Source organism: Lepidochelys kempii, chromosome 9 (genome assembly GCF_965140285.1).
Source record: "Lepidochelys kempii isolate rLepKem1 chromosome 9, rLepKem1.hap1, whole genome shotgun sequence".
Lineage (NCBI taxonomy): Eukaryota > Metazoa > Chordata > Testudines > Cheloniidae > Lepidochelys > Lepidochelys kempii.
In genome coordinates, this window is record NC_136388.1 from 79,419,960 (window position 1) to 79,439,170 (window position 19,211).

At 41.8% G+C, this 19,211-nt stretch overlaps 1 protein-coding gene across 1 annotated transcript in view; it reads right to left on the reverse strand.

The window, feature by feature from the left end:
- Positions 1–4,104: 4,104 nt before the first annotated feature.
- The window catches only part of LOC140917691 (G-protein coupled receptor 83), a 28,317-nt gene continuing 13,210 nt past the window's right edge, over positions 4,105–19,211 (reverse strand). Inside the window, exons 5-6 of the mRNA XM_073361001.2 lie at positions 16,495–17,103; positions 4,105–4,845 (exon numbers count right to left, since the gene is read on the reverse strand). Coding sequence (XP_073217102.1) covers positions 16,509–17,103 — 595 coding nt within the window. The 3' untranslated portion in view covers positions 4,105–4,845; positions 16,495–16,508. The remainder of the gene's footprint in view (positions 4,846–16,494; positions 17,104–19,211) is intronic.

Consider the following 19,211-nt stretch of genomic DNA (forward strand, 5'->3'; position numbering starts at 1 on the left):
TTCATCCAATTTAAAGCATACACAGCCCATCATCATGCTGCTTGTTGGCTAGCACCTTGATTTAAATTACATGGCTTGTTAGTAGAGCTATGCCTGTAGCCATATCACCTTGGGTTGAGGCCTTGTCACTTTTTGTAAAGCACTACAGCTGGCTGAAATTTTTTAAAACTTGTTTTTTGGTTGCAAACATTTTCACAAAAAAGTGTGTGTCCCCCCCTCCCCCCCTCCCCCATTTCTGATGCATTCCACTAAGCGGGGCTGGACCATGTTAGTATATGGACGAGAGACCTTCCCCCCAAAAAAGCCAAATGCAGCAGGACATGCTGTTCTTATAGGTGGCACTCTTCTCTCCAAGTCAATAGTGAAACAGTGTTCCAGCACATTATTAATGGGTGCTCTGCTGCTGCAGGTCCTGACTATACATTCATAGACGTGAAGGCCAGAAAGGACCATTAGATCATATAGAGTGACCTCCTGCATAACACAGGCCATAGAAATTCATCCATTATTGAGACCAACAACTTGAGTTTGACTGCAGCATAGCTCCCAAAAGGCATCTGGTCTTGATGTGAAGACTTCAAGAGATGGAGAATCTCCACATCCTTTGGTAGTTTGTTCCAATGATTAATCACCCTCTCTATTAAATATTTGTGCCTTATTTTTAATATGAGTAGGGCTGGCTTTAACTTCCACCCATTGGCCTTATTTTGCCTTTCTTTAGAGATCGTACACTGATCAGTTAATCTCTTCCTCTTCTTTTTGTTAAACTAAAGAGATTGAACTCCTTGAAATGCACTGAAAAGCATTTTTCCTGCCCTCAAATAATTTTTGTAGCTCTTCTCTGCACTCTTTTTCTCTAATATTTCACATCCTTTTTTAAAATGTTGACATCAGAATTGGTTCCAGTAAACTATTTGCAGTTATTAAACTATGTAAGCATTTTCCACAAGAATTGGAATAAAAATTCCAGCATGTGCCCAAATTCTCACATGGGCTATTTTATTCTGCCTCACTGGAAGGTTCCCTGCAGTTTCAATCCGATACAGTATTTTTCCTCTCTTCTAAACTTGTTGTGTGGCTGCATGCTGGCAAATTGTTGTGCTTCACCCCAGTGGTGGATGGCTACACTAAAATGGTGGGTGAAGTAATTTCCATGTGCTTATCCATGGTTGTTTTTTTTTTAAAAAAATAATATTATATATCAGTTTGATTGAGAGCTTTCTGGATAAAAGCTATTTTACAAATATAAGACCGCATTGACTCGGCAATTCACGTTGCTGCTCTGTGAGGAATCAGTATCTTTTCCCAAGCCCAGGTCTGCTGCTGTTTTGATGAAGGAAGGCCTGACCAGCTTTCTTCTCAAAGAAAGAGATAAAGATTAACTGCTACCAAGTTTAGACAAGTTCATGATAAATTTCTGGTCTAATTCTGTAGGACCCAGAGTCTAGGTCATATACAGTAAACAGCTGGCACAATTACTAGATAAACTACATATATATGTAGAGCTAGGAACAGAACAAATTGGTAGTTGATAGCAACAGAACTTTCTAAACTGTGCAATGAAGGGCCTTTAGTAGTGCAAATTTGGAAGCAAGTGTTATCTTCCAAACCTGAGACTGGGAATCCAATTTTGAGAATGTAGACATGGGGGATCCAGGGGACATAGTGTACTTAGAATTTCAGAAAGCCTTCGACAAGGTCCCTCACCAAAGGCTCTTAAGCGTAGTAAGCTGTCATGGGATAAGAGGGAAGGTCCTCTCATGGATCAGTAACTGGTTAAAAGACAGGAAACAAAGGGTAGGAATAAATGGTCAGTTCTCAGAATGGAGAGAGTGGTGTCCCCCAGGGGTCTGTACTGGGACCAGTCCTAGTCAATATATTCATAAATGATCTGGGAAAAGGGTAAACAGTGAGGTGGCAAAAATTGTAGATGATACAAAACTACTCAAGATAGTTAAGTCCAAAGCAGACTGTGAAGAGCTACAAAGGGATCTCACAAAACTGGGAGACTAGGCAACAAAATGGCAGATGAAATTCAATGCTGATAAATGCAAAGATCACAACTATATAGAAAAAGATGGGGTCTAAATTAGCTGTTACCACTCCAGAGAAAGATCTTGGCGTCACTGTGGATAATTCTCTGAAAACATCCACTCAGTGTGCAGCAGCAGTCAAAAAAGCTAACAATGTTGGGAATCATTAAGAAAGGGATAGATCATAAGACAGAAAATGTCATATTGCCTCTATGTAAATCAATGGGACACTCACATCTTGAATATTGCGTGCAGATGTGCTTGCCCCATCTCAAAAAAAAGATACATTGGAATTGGAAAAGGTTAAGAAAAGGGCAACAAAAATTATTAGGCGTATGAAACAGCTTCCATATCAGGAGAGATTAATATGATTGGGACTTTTCAACTTGGAAAATGGGGGATATGATAGAGGTCTATAAGATCATGACTGGTGTGAAGAAGGGAAATAGGAAGTGTTATTTACTCTTTCTCATAACACAAGAACTAGGGGTCACCAGATGAAATTAATAGGTAGCAGGTTTAAAACAAACAAAAGGAAGTATTTCTTCACACAACGCACCGTCAACCTGTGGAACTCTTTCCCATAGGTTGTTGTGAAGGCCAAGACTATAACAGGGTTCAGAAAAGAACTAGATAAATTCATGGAGGACAGGTCCATCAATGGCTATTAGCCAGGTTGGGCAGGGATGGTGTCCCGAGCCTCTGTTTGCCAGAAGCTGGGAATGGAAGACAGGGGATGGATCACTTGACAATTACCTGTTTTGTTTATTTCCTCTGGGGCACCTGGCATTGGCCACTGTCAGAAGACAGGCTACTGGGCTAGATTGGACCTTTGGTCTGACCCAGTATGACTGTTCTTATAAAAAGAAGTGGTAAACACCCCAAGTAACTCCCCCCCCCCCGCCCATCACATTCTCTGCACCTGAAAAGACAAAGGAAGCAGCCGCTGGACTCTGGGGGAGGGGTCCTGACTGAGTTAGGTCAGTAAGACTGCTGAAAGCATGTGATGATGAAACTTCTCTTTGAAGGCTAGGATGCTTTGAATCTAATATAATTTTTAAGTTAAGTACCAGTAAGTATTTTAATCTTGTAACCATTTCTGACTTTTATGCCTCATTACTTGTACTCACTAAAAATCTGTCTTTGTAGTTAATAAACTTGTTTCATTGTTTTAATCTAATCCAGTGTGTTTAAATTGAAGTGTCTGGATAACTATTTAAAATAATAAACTGGCATATTATTCCCTTAAAGGAATAACAGACATAGTATATTTGTACTGTTGAGGAGAGGGCTGGGCAGTACAGGACAAACATTTCTGGGGGAAGATCCAAGACTGGGTGTGTGTTGAGGTTGCCCTGCAGCATAACCAAGGCTTGTGAGAGCCAAGGTGTGGCTTGGATGACTGCAGTACACACAGACACAGCTGGGAGTGACTTACATGCTGGAGGTTGTTTGTGAGTAGTCCAGGTTGGAGGCTACAACAGCAGAGCATGATAAAGGGCACCCCAGGTTACAGAGCACAGGTGACACAATCCCCCCACTAGTCTGGATTGTGCCCCAGTATGTCACACACACACAAAAGGAGATTGTAGAGTACTTTCAATCCAACATCTCACCTATCCTCCAACTGCTATAATCAGAGAGTGTAATTTTACTTTAGATTCTAAGGCTGGGCTTTTCAAAGCAGAGAGCCACTCAACTTCCACTGAAAATCAATTAGGTATCTACTCCAATAGGCTCCTTTTAAAATTTCTCATGACAGACATCATTAAAATGTATCTGAAAATGCCAGTGAAAATACACATCCATATTAATTTCAACCCCATTTTCAGAACACAAAACTGGGGGAAATTGTGTGGCAAATGTTGAATTTTTAATGGCATATACTGGCTATAAATTTATTCATTTGAAATTACCCAGAATGAGCCATAATTTTGCTAGAAACTGTTTTGTATAGGGCCATCTAGACTTGCGCCTGGGAGCTGAACTGGATGATCCCACAGTTTTTGGGTTTTTTTCTTCCGTCTGTAACTTAACATTCATAGACAGACTTCAGGATGTGACATCTTTTTATTCATTTCACATAACACATACAAACTTTCTATTTGTTCTAAGGCCCATTTTCCTTGCACAATTTGACCAACGAGGAACACAGTTTATTATCTGTTTTTATTAACTAAAAATCCCAGACTAATGATGAGGAAACATTTCCAGGAGCTTTGAACAGCAGCTGGGTTCTTACTGTGCCAGAAACTCCATGTCATTATGCACAAGTGACCAAGAGGTAACTAGGAAACATCACACAGTCATGACAGCAGCGAGATGCAGGAAATCCATCTTCCGTGGGGGACTTACAGTCACTACAGAGCAGACAGGACCCTGATGCTTTAATCTCCAACACTGGCTTTGTTTGAAAAAATAAAAAGTTACATTTGGACAGAGCAATAACTCAGATAAGCACAAGATCCTTACTGGAAATGTGAAGGTTGAAAGTCACAATAAAAGGGAGAAACATCTGTTTCCTGCACAGCTCTTGTCAAACATTTTTATAAAGTTCTAAATAGTTTCATTGTGATTTGTGAAAAGGTCCAAAAATTCAGGGAACAAAGTGAGGAGAACTTTTGAAGGGAATCCTTTTCTCTTTTTATTCCATTTATTTCTCCTCCGAATGGGTGTATATTTTTAGATTCTCTTCCCTCCTCTCCAAACCCCATGATCAAAAATGTAATTCTGCTCTTTGATCTCTCCTGTGCTTCCTTTTGAGTGTTGCTTGACATGGCACTTCCCACAAGAGATGCAAAATTCATTCATCCTGAATGAGTAGAAAATAAAAGCTGCAATTGTTAGTGACAAATATTTGGGGTTCCCTCCCTCTTCTTCCCCCTTTTCACAACAAGAAGGCCACATACACAGATTCAAGAACAATACAGACAGGTGAGTTGACGAGTGTTTAGGCTATTGATTAGCTATTGAAATTCTCTTACAGGTGGAGGCCAAAGACCTGGAGGGTAGATATACTCTTCTGCCAGCCATCGCTTCTCAATGAAGCTGTGAGCTGTTGCTGTGAACTTGAACAGCAGTCATATTGTGCACACAGCTATTGCTGAAGCCCAGAGGTTTACAGGACTAGACATTTTATACATATAACAAAAGCCTCCAAAGATACACTAGATAGAATATAAAATTTAGAAGGGCATGTTTCAGGGCATAAACCAATCACTAACTTAGGAGACTTAAGACAAAACTTCCTTTATGGGCAGGTTTTTCCATAATTGTCACTTATAGGGTTTTATGCAACTTCCCCTGAAGCATCTCATACTGGCCACAGGAAACCACATTAGATAGACCATTGGTCCAATGTCCGGAACATAGGTATTGTCATATATCTGCTATAGACACTCAATGAAGCCTGTCCTAGAAATCAAGCAGTCTTTAAAAGAAACCAACAGTCTCTTAAATAGACAGATTTCCCTATCGCAAAGCCAGACCCACATTTCCCATAGGGCTCAACAAGAGGAACTTATTTGTGAGTACATATAATATTGGAAAGCTGCACTTGAGGGTAAGTTCTTTGTTCCACGATGACACCATGCTGTGCAAGTAGTTTGGTTCAGGTGAAATGGGAAGTAGAGGTCAGGCTTGGCTAGTAGGAGAGCAAATTGCAAATATTAAGGCCAAATATTGTTTAAATGCACTTTCTTATGTAGAAATGAAGATTCATTTAGTACAAGGGGTGGTGAAGTAGGTTTGTCTTTTTGTTTTAATTTGGGGGGGAAACTGTGGTGTCAATTTAAAAAGGGAACAATAGCAATGTCTTGATCCGGGAATAGATGCTATCCAAGCTCTTGACGACAGATGCTATGCAAATTTCCCTCAGTCATACCTCCCAGTAAGCCTCAGTTCTACTTACTCAAATTTAGTCCATGGCATTTCTATTGTGACAATCAGCATGGTTTAGATGCCAATTCTGGACCCCAGTTATTCCAGTCCTGGTCACACACCATTAGCACTGTCCATGAATCTTACTGCAGTTAAGTTCTGTTCCAATCCTCATACCCCCTACACAGCTTTACCAATGCATCTCAGTCATAACTATCTTTGAAACGACTAAGCGCAGGCTGCTAATCATGACAATCTGTGTTGGTTTTGTTATGGGGAAAGGTGTCCCCTGAGACTAGATTAATAACCAAATGCTCTGAAGTGTCCTAATGAATGTGTCCTGATGTCTGCATCAATCAAAGCTGGGGTTTGGGTAGGAGTTATTAATAAAGTGAACTAAACCATCTTACAAGTTTCATAAGAACATAAGAATGGCCATACTGGGTCAGACCAAAGGTCCATCTAGCCCAGTATCCTGTCTTATGACAGTGGCCAATGCCAGGTGCCCCAGGGGGAATGAACAGAACAGGTAATCATCATGTGATCCATCCCCTGTCACCCATTCCCAGCTTCTGGCAAACAGAGGCTAGGGACACCATCCCTGCCCATCCTGGCTAATAGCCATTGATGGACCTATCCTCCATGAACTTATCTACTTCTTTTTTTCTAACTCTGTTATAGTATTGGCCTTCACAACATCCTCTGGCAAAGAATTCCACACACTGACTGTGCATTGTATGACGAAGGAAAAAAGAAAAGCTCCATTTATTACAACTTCGACAGCTACGTGCTGAACGTGAGCACTGTAAGGTTTGAGGTAAGAACAGTGTTCTGCTACAGGGGTGGGCACTGGGGCTGTCCAGCCATCCCTCATCGAGGTGGGAGAATAGAGTCTTGAATCATGGCAGAAGGACCTCCCAGTAGCTGGTACTAGTCAGCTGAGAGTAGAGTGTTGAACTCTCTCTCTCTCTTCTTCCACAGCCTTCAATGAGACCAGGATTGGGCCCAGATACTGCAGTCAGTCCATCCATCCCTGTGTCATCAGACAGATTTTATTTTTCTCAAGGCTTTTTTAGTTTATTTTAGTATCTCAGTGAGCCTGAAGGCCATGAACCCTCTTCGGGGAATAGGTGCTAAAGAACACAAAGAAACAACGTCTACTGAGTGTGTAACAAAACACAGCTTCATAAACAACTTGAACTGAATATCCTGATCTGCAGCTGAGCAAGCTGTCAGGAATGGGTCCAAGAGAACTCCCTCCTCTCCCCCCAGCGGGTTGTATCTAAGCCCTTCACACACTAGTAGGAGGATTAGGCACTGAGGCAACAATCAAGAAGACAAGAATATGCTTTATCTTCTGTCACAGCCCTAGACCAAGTGATGAAAGGTAAAATACAGGATTAATAAGCAAACCACTGGCAAAAATATCTGCTGTCAAAAGAAAAAGGAGAATGCTAAGGCCTGGAACGATGTGCAGCAGATTCAGACAGGCAATGTGAGAGAAGAATGAAAAGGATGGAAGGATTTCAATGGGACAAATTCAGAAAGAAAATGACACTTTATTCAGAAAGCTGGAACCATATGCCACAGCAGTGAGTGACGGAATAGGCTTTGAATGGGTTCCGCTCATCTGTCTTTCTGCTATATCCGAGCCTTCAAAGCTAGAAGACCATCCCTTAGAGCTTAGCTTCTTTAAAGAGTGTCTGAAATAAATTACATTTGGTTTTATAAATCTGCCTTTGTGTCCTTCAGAGATTTCCAATTGGGGTTTCATCCAAAGTGCAGGAAGTTCAGAAATGTTGCTTACCTGCTGAAATTACGTGTGTCGTTAAATATATGATGTGAAGGAAGCAGACATGTTACCTTTCAGACAGAGAGCTGTAGAGCAAGTTGTCCTGACTTGAGAGAAAAGCTTTCACTTCACTCTCTGCTGCAAAGGGGACCTATTTATTTGTTTGCAAAGGGCCAAAATCACTGTTTCAATCTCTTTGCAGTTTGCTTCTGAGCTGCTTGTCTGTTTGCTTCCCCTCCTTTGATCTTGGTGGCAGCAACTCTAAGTACGGTTACATTTACACCTTCTTCTAGATCATTAATGAAAAATTCAGTGTGGTTTCCTATAGTGACCCCTGTGATACTTGGGACTTGAGTCAAAGCCCATTGAAATCAATGAAAATCTTTCCATTGACATCAGTGGGCTTTGAATCAGGCCTTTGGTACTGTTTCACATTTGAAGGGCTACAATTAATGACTATATTATGTCTCCTTCATCAGCTAATTTCTAATTCATGGTGAGTTCTCTTTATCTAGCTGGTGTTTTTCCTGCATCTTTGTTTGCTACGTAGTGCGACTATATAACGACTTGTTTCTGAAATTCAAATATCCTCTGTGGCACATTCCCCATTATCTACTTCATCAGTAATTATGCTGAAGGCCATTAGATTCATTTGGCTTGAGCTAGTGTTAATAAATGCACGCTGTTAATTGGTCATTAGACACATATCTCCTGAATCCTCACATATTGACTCACATCAGCCTGTGCTCCAAAATTTTCCCTGGAACAGACAGTTCACCAAACCTACAATGTGACAGGCTTGCCTTCTAGTGAAATTGGGGAATAGCAGGGGAGGTTCTGGGGTTTGCTTGCCAATGACTAATTCACCAAATTACCCATTTGCCTAGATGTTTTATCATTGAGAAGTGTCAAAGAACTCAAAACTATATCTACAGAGCATGAAAAGGTCTGGATCACACAAATTTCCTCGAATGCCTCTCCCCCCCACCCCAAAACTCCATTTGAAAAGCCTGATAGCTATGTTACAGAGCTGCCTGCTTCCCTCAACGTCTATGCCCTATTGCACTGTATCACCTAGAAAGAAGCTCTGTCCCTTGCCCAAGAAGGTCACTTGTACTTGGTCAAAACTGGGCACCCAACTCTAAGTGAATGGCAATCATGATCAGAGAAAGTCCTTGGATTTATCTCTCCATCTTTCCCACCTGAAATAACTATCCAGGACTCTATCCTGAGAAGCAGCGACTGTCAAATAAATTTGGGCATCATGGTGGATAATCAGCTGACCATGGGCTCCCAGGTCGACACTGTGGCTAAAAGGACTAATGCAATCCATGGATGCATAAACAGGGGAATCCTGTATTTGGCACTAGTGTGATGGCTGCTGGAATACAGTGTCCTGTTCTGGTGTCCATACTTAAAGAAGGATGTTGACAAATTGAAGAGAGTTCAAAGAAGAGTCACAAGAATGATTGAAGGATTAGAAAACTTGCCTTACTGCGATAGACTCAGAGAGCTCAATCTATTTAGCTTAACAAAGAGAAGGTTAATGGATGTCTTGATTAGTCTATGAGTACCTACAAGGGGAACAAATATTTAATAATGGGCTCATCAATCTAGCAAAGAGAGGTATAACATGATCCAATGGCTGGAAGTTGAAGCTAGACAAACTCAGACTTTTAACAATGAGGGTATTTAACCACTGGAACAACTTACCACGGGTCATGATGGAGTCTCCATCACTGACCATTTTAAAATCAAGCTTAAATATTTTTCTATAAGAGATGTTTTAAAATTATTTTGGGGAAATTCAATGGCCTGTGTTATACAGGAAACCAGACTAGATGATCTTAATGATGCCTTCTGGCCTTGCATCTCTGAGCCTGGTGTAATGCCACAGCACCCCCATCTCTAGTCACAGGAAGTCTGAAAGAAAATATCCAGACTGCTACCAACAGTAAAAGAAGATTATTATTGTTATTATGAAACATTTATATATAGTAATGCCTACAGCCCAGCCAGTTTGGAGCCCCATTCTGCTATGTGCCAGACAAGCACAGTAAATGACAATCCTTGCCTTAGAGATTCACTTTTGGGTCCAACAGTAGAGCATCTTGATTTTTGATACAAAGTGGCTTAAGACCCCAATTCAGTAAAGTGCTTAAGCACACGATTAGTCCCTCTGAAGTCATATGCTTAAATGTTAGGCATGTGTTTTAAGTACTTCGTTGATTCAGGCCTTAGTCTGTGTTCTAGCAAGGGCAGATTCTATGTACTTTTTAGAACTTTAGACCAATAAAAAGGACACATAAATTATTATAAGTCTAGTGCCATGCAGTTGAGTTTAGTGTAGATACAATTTCTTGCCACTCTGACTTTGCCAGTCAAACCAGCCGGCATACCCTTTTTCTGTCACACATTCTATCATTAACCTAATGTGAGAGAATTGCTGCTATCGGTATCTTCTTTCTTTGCTATATTAATGGGAACCCTTTGAGTGACACAGAAGCCTCTGGCAATGGGGAAAGCCTGTTGAGTTCCGAATCTCATCCAGGCATCAATAATTACCGTTACAGACAGCAAAGTAATTATCATGATTTACAGAGCCAGTGATTAACATATGCTCATCCAGGGAAGCAATCTCAGCAATTAAAGAAGAGCTGCTCTTGGCAACAGATCCAGGGAAGACGTGGCCAAGTGTAATGGCAGAGAGCTGGCAAACCAGAGGGAAACAAAGTAGACAACCCACTCATAGGAGGAGGGATATGTTATTCCTTCAAAAGTAAACATGAAGCAATTCAAAAAGAGTAAGGAATATCAAAAGGGGGCAAGAAAATAAATTTAGAAGAGGCATCAAATGTCTTCCATCAAATGTCTTCAGCTGACAGTGATAACAGAATAACTTGCATTCCCATAGAATCTTTTCAGCTGGAAGGATCCCAAGTCATTTTATTGACTCTGTATAAGGATTACTCACTGAAATGGAAGCTGTTTCTGGGTGGACCACAGAAGCCATTCTATGCCAGCAATATTGCCTAATAGTATTAAGCAAGAGTAGTGAAGAATAACTTCTGTAGTTTAACAACAAGAAGGACTTTTAGGGCAGGGGCAACATAAACATGGGAATTTGAATTTGATCAGAGGACTGAGGCCAACACCCCATTGCCTACAAAGAGTGCTCATATGGTGGTTCTTTTAAGAACCACAACTAGTCAGATCCCCAGTTCTATATTTCACATGAAAGATGTCAATATTAGTGTTGTTGCTATGATTATTTTATAGTACCTCAAAGCATGATAGGAACTTTTACAGAACATATAGAAAGTGATGGTCCCTGCTCCAAAGAAGTTAGATCTCATAGTAGATATAATGTGATCGGGGGGATAACAAACTGTACAGAGGGGTGGGGAAAGAAATGATAACGGTTACAACAAGGTGCTCAGATACCAAGGTTACCCACTTTAGGCGGATGCTCATCTTGGTGGGTTATTTTAAAGGGTATCTGAACAGATTTAATAGTCATATATTAATTGGCTTTGGGGAGATTTTCAAAGGCACACATGGTAGTTAAAATCTCAACTCCCATTGACTTTTGGCTGTTGTGACACTCTACACCCCAGGGGAGTGCCCTATAGCCCCCATATTCATCATTTGTATATAACTGTGATACTGCATATAAAGCATGCCATGTGAGGTATCATGGGAAAGCTTATGATCTGCTGAAACCCACTGTTCCATCTAAATATGTATATGCTGTGTCCATATCAGAAGATAAAGGAATATTTTGTGCTTTATTTGTAGGCATGGTGCACCTCAATCCCTCCTATTCTCTGTTTGTGGCACATAATGGTTTTGTCTCCTGAAGGCTTTAATACCTTGGTTTAATTTCCGTTTTGGATTTAGCATGTAGGTGCTGGGCAGTGTTGGTGGCCTGTGATAGATAGGAGATTGGACTATATGATGTGCTGGTCCCTTTTGGCCTTGAATTTTATGACTCTGTGGTGTACAAGCAATGTTGTCCACTGGGATCCAGTGCTCTTAGACCTTGCCTTCCAAGGAGTTTTTTCAGGTCACACTTGAGAGAAATTACAGGTGTTCCTTCTAATTTTACTGCTGCAGCATATGGCAAAAGCCCCTCCCTTTGCCTATTGACATGTTGAGAAAATATTCTTCCATTTTGTTTTCAGGTACGACTTTGCATTGTGATCAGTGAAGTGATCAGTTTGTGGTGTGATCGATTTTGTACACAGCTGGGCAGTTAGGCCATCCTGTGAACTTTAATTTGGGGAGGGTAAAACGAACAAAACTATCTTTGCTAATATAAAAACATTATCTGCTTCACCCTCTATCTGCCATACTCTCCTTTTTTTAATAACCCTTCCTAATGAAACTCTCATTCGGGATTTATAATTTAGCAGATTGCACTTGAAACCCGGGCACTTCACTGATACAATCTTGTAGGCTGTTTATTAAGAGTATTCAGCAGGCAGACTTACTAAGAAGAACAAAGATGAACTGCCATTTAAAGAACATTGAACAAGAGACAGATGTTGAGCCCTGTCACTATCAGCTGAATTAAACAGCCTCAAGGCCTTTGATAAAATATATTCCCAATCAGAGGATTATGATATGGATCAGCTACTGGAAAAGGATTCCCTGGACAGTAGAGGGCATTTACACAGTTTGGGGGCCTTAGAAAAGCTTTAGGTCAAATACTTAAGGGGGGGATCAGTTTTCTAGTTCTGGCTTTACTCTTCCACTCCATTACCTGAAGAATCCTCATCTACTTTCCCCATCTTTAGTTTTAAACCACCCATTACCATAGCTTATCCTTCACTAGAGCAAGTTCCTTTGCTGATTACATTGTCAAATTGGTCAAATAATATTTGACCTCTGAAGGCTCCAAGCTAGTGGATTCAAACAATAGGTTTTGCAGGGTGTGATTTCAGACTAGAAAGATAACTTTTTTGTTCTATGGTTAGAGGTTAAATAGATAAGAATCAAAAGGAGAAAAGTCCCCAGATTTGGAGAATGAACTAGTGTCAGGAAAACTGAGCCCTCTCCAGATATTCTATGTATCTGTCTTTGGTTAGCATTGTCCCTCTCTTCTAGCAGTATATTTCATTCTGTCCCATACCCTTTCCCAATCTAAAGGGGGAGACTTCTCCTTCCAAAAAGAATTGCCTTTAAAAAATATTTCTGATATCCTCACTGGGTGCATGTGACCCACCATACATTTTCAAGCCATGAGCTCAACTCTGATGCTGCTAAAAATTTAAAGCTCGTTTATTAGAGGTTGTTATTTCTCTGGTTTATTGCGGGGTTTGCTCTCTATCACATTCCAGTTCCAAAGTCAAGCAACGGGGCAATGGCAGAGCTTGAATTAAAACTCAGGTCATCTGACTTCCAGGGATGTACCCTGTCTATCCACTGGACCATACTACCTCCTCCTGTGGTTACAATACATTACTGGCTAAGGCTGTGTCCATGGAGGATGCTGTAGTTCAGACTGATTTGGACTTTTTGGCCTGGTACAATATAATTCCCCCATTATTGCCTTATTGATACTAGGTAAAATGGGATGTTTGCCAGAGAAAGTCTTCAGTTTAATGCACGCCCTCCTTGAATAAAAACTTCAAAAACCTATTCTCAGTAGTTAACAGAAGTGAATTGGTATTTGCTAACCTAAGTTTCGTGCTGTGAGACACTTAGTTTACTGCAGCCTGTCTTCCTGCTCTGTTGTCTGCTAAATGAGTCCTTAATGTAGTTTGAAATGTTTAGTATTTCTTGGAATAATTCTTATTTCACTGACGTTCACATAAGAAAAGAATATCTCTCTGAGAACAATGTATTCCTCTGAGCCAAGGGACTCGGGAACAGATCTTAATTGCCTTGGGCAGGGTTTATCTGCATTAGGCAGTAAGTATTTGTATGCAGCACCAAATAAAAAAAATTACCCTTCATCCCTACGTACACTGAGGCCTGGTCTATACTGGGGGGGATCAATCTAAGTTACGCAACTTCAGCTACATGAATGACGTACTTAGATCTACTTACTGCAGTGAAGACACTGCGGTAAGTTGACTGCTGACACTCCCCCATTGACTGCGCCTGCGCCTCTCGCTCCGATGGAGTACTGGAGTCGAAGGGAGAGCGCTCGGCAGTTGATTTATCGCGTCTTCACTAGACACGATAAATCGACCCCTGCTGGATCGATCGCTCCGGAGGTAGGTGTAGACACGCCCTGAGAAAAATGTCTGTATTTATTATTGCTACTTAGATAGACTATGGTAGTGCCTCGAGGTCCCAGTCGAGATCTGGGCCCCATTGACAAAGGCACTGTATAAATGAATAGCAAGGGACAGTCCCTGCCCAAAGAGCTTGGAGTCTAAATAGACAAGACAGACAGAGTCATAAAGAGGGGAAGTCCCTTGCCTGTCCAACGAGCGGAACTGGAAATAGAAATTAAGTCTCCTGAATCACGATGCAGTGACCTGTCTGCTGAACCATGCTGCCTCTAGGTGTCAGACAGGCAAAAAAATGTTCCTTCTTTTTGAATGCTCTTAAATCTTTGTCTTCTTTCCTGACTCTGTCACCCTGACTCTCCCTCTCCTTTCCTCCCTCTGCAGCTCCCTCTATCTAATGGTTGCTTCAGCATAGTCAGATTAATCTTTTCAAGGAAAAAATAAAATCCTTACTCTTGCTGTGCTCCTGTAAACTCGGTTGTTTAACTGAGACTATGATGTAACATTCAATAACGCTACAGAGTCCTATAACTGTTAAGTTAATAAATGCTACAGTCCTGAGAAAACATTCATGACCTCTAGCTTAAGTGCTGATGTAAATCCATTCACTCAATTTAATGTTATAAAAAATCCCAAACGATAACAAATCAGACTAGGACCTAATATTAAAGTGCAGTTCCACTCTGAAAAGTTGCTATGTAATAATGACCCACAGTCCATGGACCTGCTCACTGCTAACGTTGCTGCCAAAATCAGTTCTGTCTGCTTTTACTCTTGTTAGATATACAGAGCCAACGTTGTACTGGGAGAGTTAGCTGGATTCATAGATGTGAAGGCCAGAAAGGGCCATTAGATCATCTAGTCTGACTTCTTGCATAGGACAGGCCATAGAAATTCATCCATTATTGAGACCAATAACTTGCGTTTGACTGAAGCATAGCTCCCAAAAGGCATCCAGACATGATGTGAAGACTTCAAGAGACGGAGAATCTCCACATCCTTTGGTAGTTTGTTCCAAGAATTAATCACCCTCTCTATTAAATATTTGTGCCTTATTTTTAATTTGAGTAGAACTGGCTTTAACGTCTACCCATTGGCCTTCTCTTGCATTTCTTTAGAGAACCTTTTAATACCTAGTATGTTTCTTCCCCTGAAGGTACTCATACACTGATCAGCTCATCTCTTCTTCTTTTTGTCAAAGTAAAGAGATTGAACTCCTTGAATCACACAGAAAAGCATTTTTTCCTGCCCTCAAATTATTTTTGTGGCTCTTCTCTGCATTTTCTTCTTTCTATTATTTCAACATCTTTCTTAAAAGGTTGACACCAGAGCTTATTGCTGGATTCCGTTTAACTATTTGCAGTTATGAGACTACCTATGCACTTTCCACAAGAGTTGGGAGTGAAAATCCCATGGCAGTTGGAGGGTCTACAGCTCCCCACAGTTGCCTGCATGGCTCTTATCATGGCTCAGCTGTGGCTCATTGGCCCCCAAGTCCGCACCCCCAGGCCAGGCCGGAAACCAGAGTGGGGTAAGAGCCATGCGTGCAGCTGAGGGGAGCTGCAAACCCTCCACCTGCCCTAGGCAGGAGGCCCGGGGAATGGGAACCTGGACTGGGGGCTGCTCGTGGGCCCCCCCACTCTAGGCAGGTAGAGAGGCCCGAGCTCCCTGCCCTGGTTCTGGCCTCTGGCTTGGCCGTGGGGGCGAGACATCAGGGAAAGAGGAGGCAGGGCTTCGTGGTCCCTCCACTTTTAGGAAGAATCCGTCACCCCTGGCTTGAGGAGGCATCTGTCAGTGGCAGTGAGCTGAACACCATTCTGCTTCAAATAGGAATGGGGAGTAACTGGCTAGGAAGTGATACTGCTGCAAAGGACCTGGGGGTTATAATGGATGCAAATGGAATATGAGTCAATGCAATGTAGTTGTGAAAAAGGCTAATATTCTGGGGGGGCGTAACCAGGAGTATTGTATATAAGACACAGGAGGTAGTTATCCCACTCTACTCAGTCCTGGTGAGGGCCTCAGCTGGAGTACTGTGTCCAATTCTGGGAGCCACACTTTTAGGAAAGATGTGAACATACTGAAGAGTCCAGAGGAGAGCAATACAAATGATAAAAAAGGACAGAATGAAAAAACTGAGCAAGTTTAGTCTTGAGTCAGACTAAGGAGCTCCTCTTTTGTCCCCATTTCACTCCACACTCTCCCTTAAACAAAGCAGGAAAGCCTCCGTAACTCACCTGGTGGCTCCTGATTGGCCATTGCCTGACCCTTCAAGCCACTGGAGGATCAAGTCTTCTTAGTATCTGAGCCTGAGTGGCTTATCTAGAAAGGGGTTTGCCAGGCCAGTGATACCCACAGCAGGGGGCAGTGAAGGCCTGGCATAGCCCATCACATCTCCCTTTTCACGTTATGCCTCTGGATCAACAATATCCATGATCTCTCATTTCCTGGCATACTTCGCTCCTCTACTAAAACTCCCCTCTCAACCTATTGACATGAATGATGCATCATAAATAAAGCCCTTTGCCACCAAACCTTTTGAACTCACCTTGACTCTCCAACTCACAAATCTGTGTTGACTGTCTGCACATTTGTGGTGGAGCGAATGCTCTGTGAGGAAGGCCTCTGCTTGTACCTGGCTTGCTCGATCCATGCCTCTCGATAGGCCATGATCACAGTGGGCAACACGTTGTCCTGTGTTTGAGGCACCTTCTGGCACATGCTGAGTAAGGACTTGAGCTCTGAGCGGAAGCTCTCGTTCAGCCAGCAGTAGATGAAGGGGTTATAGCAAGTGCTGCTCATGGCAAACCAGTGCAGAGCAAAGTAGATGGAGTTTTTGGTCTTGATGCCAAGGCTGGAGATGAGCACTACATAACAGTTGAGTGGGAACCAGCAGACAGCAAAGACCACCACAACCAACACCAGCATCTTGATGCTCTTCTTCTTGTTCTTGTGGTGAATGATGTATTGCTGCTTGGTGATGTCCCCAATGGCATTGCGCAGCCACAGCTTCTTGGCCAGGCTTGTGTAGGTGATGGTGATGATCAAAAGGGGCAAGAGGTAGAGGAGGAGGAAGGTGGAAAGGTCCAAGTATTTCCACACCAGCTCTGCAGGCTCAGGAAAATCAGGAAGACACAAACTCCGGACAGTAGCTTCCCTTTCAAAACAAAAAAAAGTATTTATATAGTATGTGGCCACAAAACCCTTCATGAAAATTCCTGCATTTCCTCAAACCAGTGCGGGACTTTCAGGCCACAATATAAATCGCCTTTATGCTGCACTTGTGGACATCACAGAACTAGTATTGCCACCACGGCTTCCATAGGACCCAAATCTTCTATCCTTGTGTACACTGAACCATACCCTAATATGCAAGCAGCCCCATTACAATCAATCTGACTACTCCCATGGTAAAGTACTACCAGATGGAAGGATGGCAGTACCTGGTTCATAGGAACTAATATCCTTCAAAGGGGAAGAAGTACCTTCCCACCTCATGTCACCCCACTTCCAACACCCCTCCCCTCACTAGAAAAACAAATAAATTACAGATGTGACTACTTATAGATACTGTAACATTGTAACTGCAAGATGTTTGTATGCATTCTTGACTACCCCTAGTCTTTGTATTTGTGACACTTCTTCTCCATATCCCCCTCTGTTGTTTGTATGTATGTGCCACTTGGGACAGAAAACATGACTTGTCTGTCAAGCATCTTGCACTTACAGGTGCTGTAAGTAATAAATATTAATTGGGGAGTGGGAAAGGCTAATCATGGAGGACAGATTATGAAACTGAATATGCAGTATGCAGAAGTGTAAAAATAGTGTGTATGCATGCACACATGAAGGGGAGTGCTGTACAACTTTGATTGTGGTATGTTTGGGCAGAGCTGAAGAAAAGTAAGAAAATGCTACTTCTCTAAGGCTTTCCAACCAATGATCTCCAAGCACTTTGCAGATATTAATCAAACCCTCATCACCCCTCTGTGTTAAATGAATATAACTATCCCTGTATTGTAATTCTGTTTATGAATATGTTGCACTTCTATAGGCCTCTTTCCCCATCACTTTCAAAGTGTTTGGCAAAGCTGGATAAACACGATTATCACCATTTTACAGAAGAAGTAAATGATGCAGAGCGGCTAATGGGGCTACGCCAAGAATTAATATGGCCCATGGGCCATATTAATTAAAATACAGGTTTGTATATGTATCATACATGTGTAAATTAGTATTATGCACAATAATAATATTCATACTATCTACTTTTACACTAAGATAAAAGTGATCATGGTGATCTATGGTGTAAACTGATTACTAGCTGGTATCACAGCACAGTACTGGCACAGTAGGACATTTATACTTTCCTCTGAAGCATCCAGCATTGGCCACTGTTGGATGGGCCATTAGTCTGTTGAATTATGATACAAAGGGAGGGCAGTTCCAGTACAATCATTCCAGTGTTCGCACAAAGTGGCAGATATTGGGTATCTGATTCTGTTAGGTTCTTATCCTGGCCAAGGAGAGCAGCATTTCAGAAAAGTGTTAGACTAAATCAGGTCCTTGCATCCTAATGGGCTTTTTTGTCACCATGATGCACTCTCCCTTGTATTGAGGTCCACATTCCCATTGTCAAGAGTGAATGACATGGTTTTTTTTTTTTGGGTCGGGGGGCGTGGTCCTGAAGTGTTGCATTATTCTAAACAAGAAAGGCCTATTAACGAAAACTGAAATCTTCTCTTGGAAGCCGTTGCTAAGAAATGGGCAGTTTTGTTTGTCATGGCATGAGATGGGTCCTCACATCCCCTCAATAAGGCAAAGAGAAACTCTTATGACCCATTTTTTATAAACAAGATAACAAAGGCTAGCATAAAGCAAGTAACTGCAAAGAAAAGAGAGTTCCCTGCAGGATGTCGACAAGAGAAGCAAGGACAAAGCCCCATCAGACAATTCTCAGGAATGCTACACAAGCCTCCTACTCATCTTCCCCACACAAACCCCAAAGGGACAAACAGAAGGTAGGAGTGTGTCTCTGTAATATCCCAAGCTGTGGGCTCCACCTAATGACTCCCCATGCTTCCCCAAACTCACAGGTGTTGCCTGTTAACCTAACCCTGTATGATAGGCAACTATCTATTCATATAAGTTAAACAATTTCTCAGTGCCCCCCACCAGAAGGGACTGAACGTTCCATAGACCAAAAATAAGTATGTGTAGCTGGAATTGATGAACTATTAAGGGAGGTGGTGATCCACTCATTTA